The sequence below is a fragment of the Nelumbo nucifera genome, chromosome 3 (genome assembly GCF_055504915.1).
Source record: "Nelumbo nucifera cultivar China Antique chromosome 3, China Antique-T2T, whole genome shotgun sequence".
NCBI classification, from domain to species: domain Eukaryota; kingdom Viridiplantae; phylum Streptophyta; class Magnoliopsida; order Proteales; family Nelumbonaceae; genus Nelumbo; species Nelumbo nucifera.
This window is the reverse complement of record NC_142651.1, coordinates 73,386,672-73,403,996: the sequence shown is the minus strand read 5'-3', so window position 1 is coordinate 73,403,996 and position 17,325 is coordinate 73,386,672. Positions and strand designations below refer to the sequence as shown.

Genomic DNA, 17,325 nt, shown 5'->3' with positions numbered 1-17,325 from the left:
TTAATTATAAATTGAGTACAATTCCCTGGATGCCCTTAATGGGGCACCCAACACTAAAGTAATAATAAAAACAAAAAAAGAGGCCCATAACTAAGCCCCATAACTAAAAGAAAATAAACTTAAAACATAACTTAAAAGAAATAGAGACACTAAGGCCCATTCTCACTACACGGTAGTAGAAAGGTCACAAAAAGTTAGATTTATGCAAGAAGAGTTACATTTCCATGGGAGGAAGAATTACTCCGATTAGATCCCCCTTAGCAAACTTGTCTACCTTCTTCCTTTCCACCTTTAGAGTACTGGTGAAAATTGCAAAGACTTTGGAAAAAATTATGAGAGATTTATTGTAGGAACTGGGTAATGAAAAAAGAGATCATCTCATCAAATGAGAACAGGTATGCAAACCTAAAGAATTGGGAGAACTTGGTATTGGGAATCTGACAAAGAGAAATATTGCTCTACTAGAAAAACGGCTTTGGAGACTTCCTCTAGAAAGAAATGGATTGTGGCACAAGGTCATTAGAAGCATTCACGGTATGGCAAAAAAATGGCTTGGATGCAAATTTGGCACCTCATGCTTGTTCAAAATCCCCTTGGAAAGCAATAATAGAGGTATTACCATCTTTTCTCAACTTCACTCAATTTGATGTGGGCAATGGGGAAAGAGTTTTATTCTAGGAAGATCTTTGGATTGGGGATCTCCCACTTAAACTACAATTTCCCTTACTCTTCTCTTTATCCAAGTACAAGGTCGAATCTGTCTCAAAATTTGGTTTACCCTCAGAACTTGGTCTAAAATGGGAGGTTTTAGGAGGGGTCTGAGAGATAATGAGTGTGACTACCTTGTTCTCTTACTGTCAAAGATGGAAACTGTTTTTTTTGGACCCTAACTCTCCAGATGAAAGAATTTGGTTCCCCTCGCCTGATGGCCTTTTCTCCTGTGCTTCCTATTCTAACCTTCTTGTCTTGTAAGAACCTTTGGGAGAAAATTTCCTGATAAAAGAAATCTAGTGCAAACCTATCCCTCCTAAAGTACAAGACTTGTGTTGGGAAGTGCTCCTTGGGAAGATTAACACCTGCGACTTGCTACAGAAAAGAAGGCCAAATAAGTGCCTCTCTCCTCATGTGTTTATCCTTTCAAGGAAAGTGGTGACACCCTTCCTCGTGTACTTATCACCTGCCCTTTTAAAAAATAATCACTTGTTTCATATTGGGCGTTTGGTGTTCTTTTTCTCCAATAAGCACTTGTGACTCATTTGTCCTTCAGTTTCTTCAAATTTCAAAATATACCATGGGTTGCAAAATACGGAGACTACAATGAAGCTGTGAAAGAGAGAAATTCTGAGTTTACTGATACCAACAGCTTCAACCCAGCAAAAAATAGGAGAGATGCAGCAGAAGCCATTGCGGAGGATGGAGAAGAAAGGGAGGTCGGGCTCATTAATGGCGAAAAAGAGGAGACACAGCAGAAATCGTTACAGTCATCATCGTTGTGCCTGGCTCCATCATTGAACTCACAACAAAGACGCAGCAGATGTGGGAAGCAGAAACCGTTACAGCAGCAATGCACAATCCAAATATCTGGTCAGATAGCTCAGGCTGCAACTATTTTCCGAGTCAAAGCAGGCAATGCACAATCTCCTCCTTTAACCAAGCCATTCATCTCCTTCCTGAAGTCCAACACTGAATTCTCAAATTGAGGAGTGAGGATACCGTGCAACGTGGGAAGCATTGGGAAGCTTTTTGTTGAAGTTTCGCAATTGGGACACTTTTTGCTGATGTTTTTGAAGGAAATGGATGAAGTGGGAAGCATTGAGGACAACATGCAATACAGTAACTTTAAGAGGTTGAGAAGGTCAGGTGTCACCACATAAGGAGGTCAATTCCCATGGAAGCGGCAATTGCAGAGGCGCTGGTATCGCCAGAGGGATTGTGATTGCCTGGGATGTCCCCTAGAGAGGAGGAACTGGAGAACCTGAGGTTGTCTTGGAAACTGTTAATGAGTGGTGTTAGGCCTGAACAGTTGATGGGCCAAACCCTAGGTTTTACATTTGAAGGGCATTAATAGAATTATATTGATTGGGGACAGTTTTGGTAGAAAAAAATAGAACAAGTGCTTATTGTTTAATCACTTAAAAAAAAAAAAAACTAGAAATTTGGGCTTAAAAAATGAGCACTTATTTCGGGCTTATTTCCCAAACGCCAATAAGTGCTTAATAGTGTGGTCCTGACCCAAATAAGCACTTACTTTTAAGCACTCCAAAACTTGGCCCTAGTAATTGCAAAGAATTCACTTGTGGAGAAATAAAATCTTCATAACTTCAACTGCTTCATAACATAGTACAACACATTGAAAGTGAGAAAAGTTCAAACAAGTTGTTCTGCAGAAGTAAATGGAATCATCTTGAATCTGCAAACAAGGCCCTCTCCTGCCACAGGGAAAAGGGATAAAAAACTTGAAGCCTTTTATCATACCATTCTTTCCCCTCTATTACAAGTATGTAAATTTTTGCAACCACAAGAATTACTCAAGTAGAACGATCAACGGCCACTTACTTGCTATATTTGATCGAACTGGTAACTGACCTCATTCAGTCATAAACTTTTAAACACTACCAAAATCCATTTAAAATGATTTTATGTTTGACTGCCACATTACTTCTCCCAAGATATTAGTAGATGAAACATGGATAATGAGATCAGCATAAGTGACAATAAGAAACTTAAAGAAATAAACCCAATATGTCTTCTTAAGGCAGATGTCTCCAGCTCATGGCTCATTAAATCTCTTATTCTCTAATACTCTTATTCTATGGTGGAATAATGCATTCTTCAGTGGCCTATAAAGCAGGCTAAACCTACCTACTCCAGCCCAAAGAAACAAAAACAAATCTGCTAGAGCAATCTTCTGGACATAGTTGTCAAGGTGACGCCTAGGCGACAAGGCGCCCTATGAGGCTCGCCTTGCCTAATCGCCAAACAGTTTTGTACTATGTATTATAAAATACTTTTTTATTCTTTATTTTTAAACATTATAATTATAAAATAGGCACTATTAAACTAAAATATTCATTTTGTGTGTTTATATACTAATTTCTTTTTATTATTTTCTTATTTGTTAGGGTTTAATCAATATAAACATTGCTAAATGCTGTATTGAACCCCCAAAGACATTAAAACCTGAACCAATAAGTAAGGAAGAACTTAAAATTTTGTCTAATCAACACATTTTCTATTACCACCACCACCACTACTACTACTACTACACATTTTCTTTTCTTCTTTTCCTATAACAAAAATAAGGGTTCAGCCCCTATATTTTTTGAATTTTCTTTTCCTTCTTTTTCTTCCCATGAATATGTTGATTTTCTATACTTTAACATGAACTCTATACTTTTCTTATAAAAATTATGAATAATTCTTAAGGAAATATGGTTATGGTACCTAGGGAACTACCCTAGGATCTATGTTTTCTACATAAAAAATCCATCGCCTAGGCAACTAGACGACAAGGCGCCCCCTGTCACCTAGCCTCGCCTTGGCGCCTTGAAAACTATGCTTCTAAAATAAATTTTAATGTTGAAAATACAGCATAAAAAAAGAGCTGAAAGCTAACTGGCCAGCACTATATTCCTTTGTATATCTTGATGGTTAGATACTAATAATTTGGTGTATAACTTAATTATGCAGCATGTCAGCATCCACATGTTTCTATCCTACTTGGATAAATGGTTATAAATATTTTCTGCATTGAGCCAGATAAAAATTTCATAAATTTCGATTAAACATTCTAGCTGCAGTCAAGCATAAATATTCAACAAATGAAGTATCAAATAAAGTTTGAACTTGCCAGAGGAGAGACTTATTATCGAGGTCTTGCTTTGGAACATCACGTCCTCGCATTGTGACCAAATCCAAGAATATGGCTTTATTTTCACAGCAAATGACAAGAAAATGTCTTCCCTTTGTGGATGGGGCAGGAGAACTAAAAGCTGAGGCATGCTGGCTCACTGGAGATGGTGCCTCAGCAGCAGCAGAGCGGTTACGCCAAAGTTGCCAAAATCGCACATCGTCATCATAAAAATTAACCTGCTTAACACTTTAAGGACCCATGTTCCAAACACAGTGAGTTAAGGTTCAGCAGAAGAAAGCCAGAAGTGAACATTGTTGCAGCCAGATCCATTACCTCCCACCCCGCATGGCTTCCGTTGGTTTTGCTTTAGACTCTGCATGCATTGAAAAAAAAAAAAAAAACATCAATAGTGATATACAGTGTTAACCAAGATAATCATGATCTTAGTTCAAGAAAGCAACATGATTAAAATGGCATACAACCACTAAAAATGTTTAACACACATATCCAAAAGGGTCATGATAACAAGTGTGTATAGTACACTTCATTAGGAACAATTACCAGGTCTAGTTTTATCATTTCCCAATTACTATCAAATAGACCTTACTCTCTTCCTAAAATACCTTTAGTTACAGCTGTCCACATCCAACTTATCAAGCACTAAAAATAAATGTAAAAGCAAATAGACTTTTTAATGGTCCCACTATCCTACTTTATCCACAAGGAAGAACCTTATGCACATATATTTTTGTTTTGATCTTTTCTTTTTTATCAATACCTTATGCTCATATATTCAACACATATGCCCAGTGCCCAATTTTGTATCCAAATTTTGAGATTAATAATAATACTCCTTGTTTTCAATTGTTTTAATTTAGTAAAATCTACAACTCTTCAGACTTGAGTTTACGCATAAAATAAAGGGAGCATATAGAAACAGAGATGTCCTTTCAACACTCAATATAACTCAATGTTTTTAAGTATGATTTTGCAGTCACAAAAGAACTAAAAGAAAAAGGGGGGATCTTACATACTTTGAGTATGTAATGGGAGGATTAGAGCATATATGACCCCTTGATTGGATACAACAGCCATCACCATGGTACAAAATGGCAACCACAAATTGCAGCTTATGTTCAAACAAAGTGAAGTGCTAAAACACTCATCTCATTTGCTTGTCCACACTAACCTGATAATACTACTTCTGTGATGCTATATTCCTCTCTAAAGCAGATCCAATTGTTTGTCTTTCTTTGTAGTATTTAGGAGTGAATTGCCTATGCCATTTGAATCGTGCTATTTTCTTTAGTCTTGCCATCATAAAATTCAAAGAATCTATTCCTGTTTTTTTTTTTTTTTTTGATAATGAAGAATCCATTCCTGGTTTCTGGTTTGGTTCTAATTGCAGAATTGTAATTCACTTGATACTGGTTGAGACCCAGTTTGAATTGCCAAATATTAATTCACCAGTTATTTGTTTTAGCTTTGGTTGAACTATAGTAGATCAGTTCTTGTTATTTATACAAAACCCTATCCATCATCAGATGTAGAGTTAGGCAATTGAGTGCAAAACTTACTTTTGGTAGTAAATAAAAAAAAATTATTAAAATGAAAATGATTGATGTAATATTAGATGTTTGCCGGAACGGTACTTTTGTCTTTTTTTCCTTTTAAGTTGTATGGTCGCCCTAGTATAAATATAAAGGCTGGCGCCGCCAGCCCTGTTTTTTTGTCTCTCTCAACTTCTTTATCTCTTCTTCCTCTCTTCTCTCTTCTTCTCCTCTCTTCTTCATCTGTTACATCGGCTGAAAACATGGTATCAGAGCAGGACAGTGCTCTGTAAATCCCCTCCTCCTATTTGAAGCCCTTCCTTGGTTCTCTAGACTGTGAATGAAAGAGACAAGTGCGATCTCTATCTGAGGACTGTTTGATTGTATTTCTGCTCCTGTTTCTGGACTGCAACTGAGTAATACAGCTCCCAGGAATCAGTGGATGACGGATTGAAGTTCCTTGAGAGGTCGGTGGACTTTTTTCTTGTGTTTCTTATTTAAACCTGAGTTGGAAGCCTCAGAAACCCACAGCCTGAACAGGGACAAAAGCTAAACCTCTTTTTTATTTGGTTCAAGGTGTCGAGAACAAGAACAGGTTGGGCTTTCTTGCTTGACCGAATGGTATAAAGGGAGTTAATCCCTCTTTGTGGGTATGAAGGCCCAGAAATCTTCATGTACAAGGAACCTGTGTAGGTCATAAGTGACCTGGTTCGACTGACAGAGCACAGAAGCTTACTTTATAAATGTTTTTGTGGTACTTGTTGCCTTAAAAAGGGGTTTATCAGATCTGTGAATGTATGTGACAGCAAGGACTGTGCTCTGTTTTAGCAGTATTTTTTGTGTTAACTCAAATAGAGTAAGGACTGTGTAAGTCTGTGTGTGCTGCCTACATAGAATTCCCATGAATTCCGAAGATTCTGCAACTTCAGGAACCACCTCCAATCAAGGTGGGATGAATGGCGGTCATGAGACCTTAAACTTTCCGATGACCATTACCCCTTTGGATGGCAAATATTATTTAGTTTGGTCCAAGGAGATGCAGCTGTACACTACAGACAGGGGTAAGGCTGATTATATAAATGGAAAAGCAAAAGAACCTAAGGCTCGAACTGCTGATTATGATAAGTGGGATCAAGAAAATTGCATGATTATGCTGTGGCTTTTGACCTCAATGCTGCCATCTGTCAAGCAAAATTTCATGTGGGCTGAGACAGCAAAGGAAATTCGGGATCAAGCCAAGGCAACATATTCAGAACAGAGACATTATGCAAAGGATCTATCAATTGCAAACAGTCTTCAACATTTAAGCAGGGTGAGAGGAGTTTATCAACTTACTATTCTGCCTCACATCAATCTGGAAGGAATTGGATTACTACCAAACCATTGAATGGGAGAGTGAGAAAGATGCCAAGGCCTATAAATAGTTGGTCTCCCAGCAACGAGTGTTTGCTTTCCTACTTGACCTTAACTCCATGTATGAGCCCATCCGGGTACATAGAGGTGTATGCTTTAGTTCAGTTTGAGGAAAGTAGGAGGTCTGCTATGAATCCTCCTAAGGGGGAGACCATGGCTTTAGCTGTGAAAGGTAACACCAATTCAGCAAGAAAGGGGGGAAGTCAGAAAAAGGTGGATGATAAGGATAAATTGTAGTGTACCCACTACCAAAAATCCAGACACCCGTGAAACATGTTGGGAATTGCATGGGAAACCAAAAAGGGCACAAGAACTCAGCAAGAAATCAGCACAAGAACATAACAAGAAGCCAACCCAGAAGTTCACCTCGGCCAACCTTGCCTCGCATGAGTTCCAGGATTGCCCCCCAGTTGTGATCCCAAGGAGGTTATTATCAACTCCTTTTGTGACCATTTAATCTTGGGGCCAACCCAGAAGTTCACCTCAGCCAACCTTGCCTTGCATGGTTTGGTCTTGGGACCAAACCAGTGGTTACTGCACCTTTGTAGGAGGAATCTTGTTACTTTGAGGAGTAAGAAACAAAGTGTGGTTGCCCGATCCAGTGAAAAGGTAGAATATAGGGCCATGTCACATTGACTTGCAGAGCTACTGTGGAGCAAGAACCTTTTAGGTGAATTGGGTTCTCAATATAAAGATCCTATGTCACTCTATTGTGATAACAAAGCAGCTATCAGATTTGCTGCAAATCCATTTCTCCATCATAGAACCAAACATATTGAAGTTGACAAGCATTTTTTCAGGGAGAAGTTTGCACCCCTTACATCAGCTCAGAAGAACAATTTGTAGATGTTTGTACCATGGGATTGAATTCCTTGCGGCATTATGATCTAGACAAGTCGGGGATGATTGACATCTACGCCCCAACTTGAGGGGGAGTGATGTAATATTAGATGTGTGCCACAAGGGCACTTTTGTCTTTTTCTCCTTTTAAGTTGTACGGGCGCCCTAGTATAAATATAAAGGCTGGCACCACCAGCCCTGTTTTTTGTCTCCCTCTTCTTCTTCTCTTCCCTTCTTCTTCTCTTCTCTTCTTCTCCTCTCTTCTTCTGTTACATCAGCTGAAAACAATGATAAAGATTACATCTAAGAAAGGTGATAAGCAATCACCCACAATAGAAATACACAATAAACAAACATAAATTACATTAATTTTACCCACTTCCCTAACACATTCCAACTCCAACAAAGACCCCTGCAACAAATGACTCTTTATTTACTTCTCTAAATTCTGGTAAGATCAAAACCCATTCCAGCAGCTTGAAATATACCCTTGAACAAACCTTCCCTTTGTTTTTTGTTTTCCTTCAAAGATCCTTCTATTCTTTCTTTCCATATCTCCACCAAGATACAGCAAAAGGGATAAACACCAAAAAAAATTTTGCTTTTCTGTTTCCATGTAGAACAGGCCAACTAGCAAAGATGTCACTAGGGAATTGTGGATCCCAGTTCTCCATGCTGGCAAGCCGGAAAAAGAAACCCCAAATAAGTTTTGTGAAGCCGCAACAAAAAAAAAAAATGAAGAACATCCTCCTCCCAGCTGATTCACAAAACATATATCTACTAGCCATTTGAAACCCCTTTCTTTTCAGATGATTTTGAGTAAGAATATTGTCCATGGCCACCAACCAAGCGAAAGCTTCCACCCTTGGAGGAATAGGATTACCCATGCCCTTCACAGTATCTTTCAACTTGATTCCTTGCCAAAACATTATAAAATGATTTCACCGAAAATCTACCATTTTTACATTCCTTCCACCACCTTGCACCTGGCCTCTCCAAGCTAATCTCTACCTCTTGTAGTTTGGGCAGCAACATTTCTTTGATAATAAAATCATTTTTTTTAAAAGAAAAAAAAGTACAAGAAAGGTGATCAGAAGTCACCTGAGAGAAGAAACAACCCAAGAATAAACCAGTCCCACCTTACAACCAAGTCCGAATATCAAGTGCAAAACAAAAATTACAACCATCCAAACAACCCAATAATCTTATAACCAAAAGAACCACCACAAGATACAATAACCTCCTAACTTCTCTTCACAACTTTTTTGGATTTCTTGGCCTTTGATAGGCCCAATCCCAAATAAACCTCCCTTCAGCCTAGTGAAAACTTTAAATACTTGTGTAACTCAATTTTTTGTGCCTTCTGAAACATCTTACTGCATTAGGAAACCTCTTCAAAACCTCTGCCTCTTTAGTACTAGCGTTGATCATTTCCAATTCCAAAACCATATTCCTCTCAAAAATTTTAAATTCCATCTCTTCACTACTTTCTTCTATTACAGCTCCCATCACTCCAAATGATTTTTGTTCTTTCTTGAAACTCCTCTGCTTCCAACTTAAAATCTACTGGCTCCTTGAGAAAATTATCCTGTTTCCTTTCCCTCTCCTCCAACTCTCTAAATGCCTTCTTTGCAAACTCGTCACCTCCCTAGAAAAACAGTCCCAGGATCTTTCTTACTTTCACCTAATTGTTTACCACTTCTTCTAAATCAATCTCTTTCTGAAATCTGAATTTCGTGTGTTTCATCTATTATCACCACTCAACCTTCTTCCCCTTCCCCCGAAGCTTCCTCCTTATCCCCACCAAATTCAATAGGTTTAGTTCTATACTTCCTTCTTCTGTTATAAATATTTGCCTCTTCACTTTCATCTCTGGTCAGTTCCACTCTATCACCTTACCTTCTAGTTCCTTTATCACCGTTGAGGCTGCTTCCCCCCCCCCCCCCTCTCCCACCCCTGTACCGCCCACTCTTGGTCTTCTAAGTTCTTATTTCCACATTCAAACTCTGTTATAAATGTAAAATATTCGCCTCTTCACTTCTAAGTTCTTACTTCCTTCTTCTGCTATAAATATTTGCCTCTTTACTTTCATCTCTGGTCAGTTCCCCTTTATCACCCCTTCACCGTTGAGGCTGCTTCCCCCCCGCCCTCCTCCTGTACCACCCTCTCTTGGTCTTCTAAGTTCTTATTTCCACATTCAAACTCCCCACCCTTATCTGTTACCCCTCCTCCTTCCAATCTCCTCATGCTCACCCTCCTGGCCCACCTCAAAAGTCAAAACCAATAACCCCTACACCACCACACCCTGCCTCACCACAAAGCATTGAGAAACTGTTATGTTCTTTTCACTCAAATTATACAACCTTGGTCACACCTCACAAAGTTTCCCACCCCTGTCCAAGTTATATATCACTTGTCAAGGCTCAAGTACTTTGAAAATACTTTGAACCCGATCCTAGACAGTGCCAACCATACACCTAGGTGCCTAAGGCAAGGCACCTTCCATTATAGTTTTATATGCCAATAGGTACCTAGCCGCCTAGATGACAAGAATTTTGTAAAATAAAAAATTTTGGTTAATTCACTAGTTTTATATAGTATTTACCAACCATCATTTATATTAATTAGTAATTACAAAAGTTAAAAAAAAATACCTTTATTAAAAATATTAAATTTCCTCTGGAAATATGGCAAATCATCATATCTTAAGACATTAATTTCAACATTCTCAAATATAATAAGTATTTAATAATGAAATTTCATAACAAATTAGCAACAAAAAAAAGCTTGTAATTTTATATGATAAAAGTTTAAGATAGAAAGTAAGTAAAAGAGAAAAAGAAAGGGTGGAGCCACTGTTTTATTTAATGTAAGAGACGGGAGAAAAAAAACCTCTTTATACTTCTATTCTTTCTTTTTTCTCTTCTCAAAAGCCTTGGAAGTTGGATCTTTTAAACTTCAATGGTAAAACATTTAAACAAAGTATAAATGATATATAGCATATAATAGAATATATGAAAAAACATATCAAGATGTAGCAATATGAATAATATTTTAACAAGGCACCTGCCTTGTCACTTTAGTCACTTAGGCAGGTGCCTAGTTGCCTAGACAGGCACCTTGTTGCTATAAGTCAAGGCATTGAGGCAAGGCACCTAGTCAAAGGCGCCTAGTAACCTAGGTAATGCCTTGAAAACCATGATGTACCTTTTGAACTTGGATAGTTGGATTCAAACAAGGCACATGCTTTAAGATGCATCTCACTTGTTTTCTTTCAAAAACACTGTCCTTATTCATGTTATTTGTCTTAGGTTCAGACTCAACAACATACAGCATTAGTGTAACTAATTGTATACTTTAATGCTTCATCATTTTATTATTTTCCTTTTCATGCTTTTTTCATTGCTAATTGGCATTAAACAGAACAAACTGCCAAAACAGGATTCATGTACCCCGTATAGTTGGGATAAGGCTTGGATGATGATGATGATGATGATTTTTTCTTTGTTAATTGGCATTAAACAAAACAGATTGGTAAAACATGATTCATGTACTGACCCCATATGGTTGGGATAAGGCTTGGATGATGATCAGTGTTTTAAGAGCGCAAGGGCCAATTTGCGCCTGAGGCGCAAAGCAAGGTGTGCGCCTTTTTGCAAAGCGCAAAAATACAAAAAAAAAATGCTAAAAATTCAAAAAAAAAAAATAAACATAATATTAATAAAAATATAAACTTAAATTTTAAAATAAATGTTTAAAAAAACCTATTATCTAAAATTAAAATACATAAACATAACTGTAAAGCATATTCAAATGAAAATTTAAAAATAAAATAAAACTTATAAAGCATTTTCAAGCATGTAAAACCCACAATCTCTCTTTTTCCTTAATTGCATTACTTCAAGTAGCTAATGTGATGTAAAACATATTGCATTCTTGATTTTATAAGTCACCTTTGTACCACGCCCCTCGGACAAGCCCGAACAAGTCCATGTTAGGGTCTTAAGTTCTTATTTCTCACATAAAAAATAATAATTTTATAATTTTAATTGCCTTTTAAGAAGATATTTTATTAGGATGAATGAATGAACAGCATTAGCAAATAGAGGGGTTCTTAGAGTTTCAATGAGCAAGCAAACCGAAGCGGAGTGGTCGGGGGTCCAAGGGCGGAGACCCCGGCCCAGCTGCTAGGTCAAAAAAAAAGCAAAAAGTGCAAAGTTTTGAAAAGGCGCATGCCTGGGCTGAGGCGCAAGGCGCATCAGACGCACGCCTAGGCGCACCAAGCGTGTACCTTTTGAAAGGGCTTAGCCGAGGACCTGGGCGAGGCACATACCCTAAAATGTGCCTCGCCTGTGCACCTAGGCGCACCTTTTAAATCACTGATGATGATGATGGTGATTTTTTCTTTGCTAATCATCAGTATCTTTTTGGTTTTAATCCTTTTCTGGTCTGTCAAGTTCACTACTAGCTTTTTTTCAACTTTTTTTCAGTTTTATGTCTCATTGCATCTTGATCAAGATGTTCTTTTATTTCACTGTTTTTTATAGTTTTAACTTTTAAGTTATGTCTATTCAAAAGTTTTTAACATTTCATCTATTTTGTAGATTCTGATCTCTTCTATGAAAGATTAGCCAACCAACATCTGCCTTTTCTTGTCAGAGACTGATTGATCAGCATGTTTTTCTCTTCTTGCTAGGCCAACAGTCCTTTTCCTCTCTTGCTTTTTTTTTGGATAATTTTTTCTCTCTTGATCATGTATATTAGTTGACCAATCTTGGGCATGTAATAGTCTTACATTATTTATTATAAGCATCGTTTATGTGGAGAGAGAGAGAGAGAGAGAGACTTACTGATATACAAACTTCATAATAACCAAAATATTTTAATACTCTTTGTTTTTTTTTTTTGATAAATATTTCAATACTCTTTTTCTCGTACTCTAAAGAGTCGATTAATTAACTGGCGTCAGAAAAAAAGAGTCAATTAATTTCTTAAACTGCTTGACAACATAAAGACATTTAATAAGATACCCAAATCTGAAAACTAGAACCTGCAGTCAGCATCTAGACAACTAAATTTCAGAATATTCCATGGTTACATTCTAAATTTGAAGAATATGGACCTATAATTGGTTAATTAATAGACGGCCTTATACGATCCCCATAACACAAGCCCCGTGAATGTAACTCGAAAAGAATCAGCTGATCATGATATCATACCAACAAATTCAGCCCTCTAACATTTGCGCGTACTTGAGGGAGAGAGAGAGAGAGAGAGGAAGAGGGACGCATTACCTGATTCTCCCTCGGCGAGCTTCTCCAGCTTCGCTCCAACCAAACGCCTCTCATCGATGCCACCAGCTTTTAACTCATAGATCACCTGAGGATAACAAATCCAAAAACTCAGATCCAGTGAAAATTGCGAAGCAAGCAGCGAATAATTAGGGAAATTGGCAGAAACAAAACCTGTCGATGCTCCCAATTCCAGACAGAGACATGATCCGACGCGTCTGCAGTAACGAGCCACGGGTGCGTCGGGTGTAGCTGAATCTTCACGATTTTGTCGCTTGACGGACGGAAAGCTCTCAATCGAAGCATTCTTGTTTCTCAAACTTCTTCCTTTCTCGTTCAGATCTCTTCCGTAGAGCTACAAAGCAAAAATGCAAAATCGTTTTCGATCATTAAGAGAGAAGGAACGACGGTTGTTCTGTAACTTCTGGTTCGCATGCATTATCAAACAAGGTCGACTCGAAGCCGCTGTTAATAGAGATCTAGACAGAACTCCATTACCCGGCTTGGTCCTTTGGAGTCCAAAGCCAAACGAAATCGAGCAACTACTATACTTTGATGGAAACAGAAATTTATTTACCAAAACAACCCCTCAATTTACCAAACACCCAAGGCCGCCCTCTTTTGCGAATCACAGATCTCATTTGTCCTCTCAGGGGATGGTTTCGGCCCATATGGGTGGGCTGAAGCTTTGGTTGAACTTCTTTCACCGGTTTGCTTTGGGCAAAGTTAAGTTACCGTTTGGAGGGTCCTTCGCACACGGGCTTTTGGCCTCGTGGTTGTAAGGTGAGGTGGGCCCTCCAGACACCATAAAAAACTAGAAGCTTTGTTTGGTTAACATCCCAAAAAAAGCACAAATACTGATGAGGGAATTTTGGTCCTCCCATACAAATGGCGACACGTGGACGTTATCGACAATACAGCTCTATGTTAGAAGACCAGCTCGGCAGGTCAGCCTGGAGCACCTCAAACAAACCAGCCAAGAGGGTAGCCGAGCTGGGGCGAACAATCAGGAGTCGGCAAGGCAAGCTCGCCTAAATCGTTACGCGTGCCCACCCTCAAGGCCGCCAATATAGCGACCATGGGAATGGCTCGCCGAACTGTGCGTCACAAGTTAAGCAAGCGATCTGTAACCGTCGTGCGAATCTAGTAACTGACACATTAACACGCCTTATATTGGGGAAACAGCTCCGCCAAAGGCTAAGAGACGTTGCCCAGACACATGAACCCCGGATAAACTATAAAAGGACTCTGAATCCACCTAGAAAAGGTATGTGCACTAATATACTTAAGCTCTCTCACACATTCTCATGAGATTCCCATACTAACTTAAGTGCTCTCCCTGAGTAAAACCTACCTGGGCACTCTCACCCATCTCCCTTTACAGCTTTCTTCAGCACGGACACACAAACATTAGCACGGCCGTGCAGAACGGCACTGCTAGATCGGGACCTTATTCGAGCCCAGTCATTAGACACAAGGGAGCAACCAGATCACGCATCATCAAATACATTTCACACAAAACCAATAAGCCACCACAAGGAAACCTTTCCAAACAGTCGCAGAAGCTTCAACAGAAAGCCGATTTTCATTTAAATAACAATAAATTTGGGCTTATCTGGGTTTTCACCAAATTTGGGCTTAACAGAAAGCCGGTGATCCAAGTATGAAACTCTCAATATGCTGATAATTTACCAAGAGGGTGCTTAAAGTAATTAAAAACAACTAATTCTTGTTATTTAGCATATTGGTGACCGTAAAAACTGACATATATCGGTCAAATATACACTAATACATTGCGATACTTTGGACCTAGCTCAATATCTTCATAAGGTTGTTAGAATAGTCCACATTCCGCAAAAGATCACCTAGACATGTGATCCAAGTATCAACGTCTATCTATATTTTTTAACAAACATATCGAATATTCCTATTCTAGAATTTGGTCTCTCTCTAATTGTAAAGGCAAAAAATGTAATTTGAAATGTTACTTTTTATACAAATATACCAAAACACACATGAAATAATAATGATTTTATTTTATTCACTAATAAATGTTAGAATACATTAATATTATTTGAGTTAAATGCATACACTATCTAATACCTATCACTTGGATTGAGCCCATCATGAATGACAATTGCCCAATACCTTATCATTCATGTTTTGCTTTGTCTAGCATTTGTTATTCATTTTTAACTCAATGGAACCAGCTTCACACTTAGTACAAATCATTTGTACTCCCAATGTTTTTGTTATTGATGAAGGCAGATTTGGCCCTCCACCAACATCATGACACACAGCTTAGAACAGCTGGATGACACCCCGGCACCACCTAGGCGATGACTTGCCTTAGCCAAAATGATGGAGTCCCAGCTGGCGACCTACCTCCACTGACTTGGCGACCTGCCTCCACTGCCGACCTGGCGACCTACCTCCACTGACTTGGTGACCTCGTCTATAACTCAGGACGGTTAACAACACCTCATCCATGGCCGACCTGTGGTACCTAGTCAGTACCAGCCAAAGTGGCCTCGACGTAAGGAGCGACCTCCCTCGAGGGCTTGCTGACCTAATTGAGGTCCAGGTGGCGATCTACGAGACATGCTTGCCGACCAATTCTACATGCATCTCGTCACTCCCGGGTCTCTCAGAAGTTGGTTCCCACATCGAATGTTCTAGAGGAAACTGAATAAGGCGCAAAGACTGGTCTACGTGCATGACTACCTCAGAGAACATTGGACTAGTTAGCCACGTCTACCTGGAGATCTCGGACCCGGTGCGTAAGGCCCATGCCAAATAATGCCTATATAAGGGCCTTACCTCCAACCTCAAAAGGTATGTGCAATTTAACTCTCGTATCTCTCTATTTCTCTTGCTTTTAGCTCTCTCAAAAATCTCCAGCTCGCTGACTTAAGCATTGGAATGCCCATCCCGAGTAAAGCAACCAGAGCACTTTGACATTGTTTCCTTGCAGGTCACCCTAGTAAACTATACAACTCGTCATTATTCATCTAGGCATCCATGCCACATTCCAGCTAGAAACTGTTCAGTTAGGCGTATGAGCCACCTTCCAGCTAGGAACTGTTTAGCTAGGCATCCAAGTCACTTGCCAGCCGAGAGCTGCCAAAATGCACATCATCAATTGGAACTGTCTATGGGAACCACTACACAAAAGCTAAGTTCTCACCCGTTCTCTAAGCCTCAAATAATGGCATCCTCAAGCAGCAACAACAATGCATGGACCAAAGGAACGCCCCAGGGTGCGGAATCAAAATGATTAGCCCAGACAAGTTCTCGTAGTCTTGCCTGGACAAAATTTCCCTAATTGTAAGGCCACCCCCATAGGTCGAGTCCTACATGCTCTCTGCGAGAGTTGACGACCAACAGAATGTGAGGCCACCCCCACAGGTTGAGCCCTCTATGGTTCCCATGGGAATTGATAGCCAACAAACTGTGAGGCTGCCTCGCAGGTCGAGCCCTCCATGCTTTACGTGGGAGTTGATGGCCAGCAGGTTGTAGAGTCGCCCTCGTAGGTCAGCCCTGCCAAGGTAACAAAGTATTTGTAGGCTGAGGTGCTGAGAGCCAACTGGACTGTCAAAATTTCGAAGACTCACTTTGGCAACCTAAACAAGCTAACTTGCAACACACGTAATCAAGCATGGATGAACCTCGTCAGCCTTGTTCGTGAGGTTGCCCCTACAGGTCGAGCCCTTTCGCAGCTCATGTGGAAGTCAACGGCCAATGAACTTTAGTCACCCTTGTGGGTCAAGCCTTTCGAGGTTCCTATGCGATTTGGCAACATGCACTTAATAGAGCTGCCCCCGCAGGTTGAGCTCCCTGTGGCTTATCATAGGAGTAGACGACCAACACCTCAAAGGACTGACGTATTGCAGCCATGGCACTGACTTGCTATTAATATGCCAACAGCGACACATGTATCACAAGGGGAAGCCAAATCGCTTTCAACGTCAAGGCCTCCTAAGGCAACCTCGAATGTGTTAGTAACAGGTAGGCCGACCTATGCAAGTTGACCCCCATCTATCCAGCTCGGCATCATTTTGATAGCTGAAATTATAACCGCTTTAATCACCTGGGCCGATGCTTATGAGCTCATCAAACTAGTCACTCCGAGCCAAAGGACCTACAACAAGCTACTCCCTTTGCCGAGCTGACCTCAGCTCGGGAGTGGGGGGCAATTGATGAGGGTAGATTTGGCCCTCCACAAACATCATGACACATGGCATCTCAGAACAGTTGGATGACACCCCAAAACCACCTAGGCGATGACTTGCCTTAGCCAAAATGATGGTCCCAGCTGGTGACCTACCTCCACCGATTTGGCGACTTGTCACCACTGACATGGCGACTTGCCTCCGCC

At 39.8% G+C, this 17,325-nt stretch overlaps 1 protein-coding gene across 1 annotated transcript in view; it reads right to left on the bottom strand.

Annotated features, from left to right (window-relative positions):
- The window catches only part of LOC104585868 (Transducin/WD40 repeat-like superfamily protein), a 72,601-nt gene extending 59,011 nt beyond the window's left edge, over nt 1–13,590 (bottom strand). Inside the window, exons 1-4 of the mRNA XM_010242884.3 lie at nt 13,122–13,590; nt 12,951–13,035; nt 4,187–4,226; nt 3,851–4,099 (exon numbers count right to left, since the gene is read on the bottom strand). Coding sequence (XP_010241186.1) covers nt 3,851–4,099; nt 4,187–4,226; nt 12,951–13,035; nt 13,122–13,253 — 506 coding nt within the window. The 5' untranslated portion in view covers nt 13,254–13,590. The remainder of the gene's footprint in view (nt 1–3,850; nt 4,100–4,186; nt 4,227–12,950; nt 13,036–13,121) is intronic.
- Nucleotides 13,591–17,325: the final 3,735 nt, after the last annotated feature.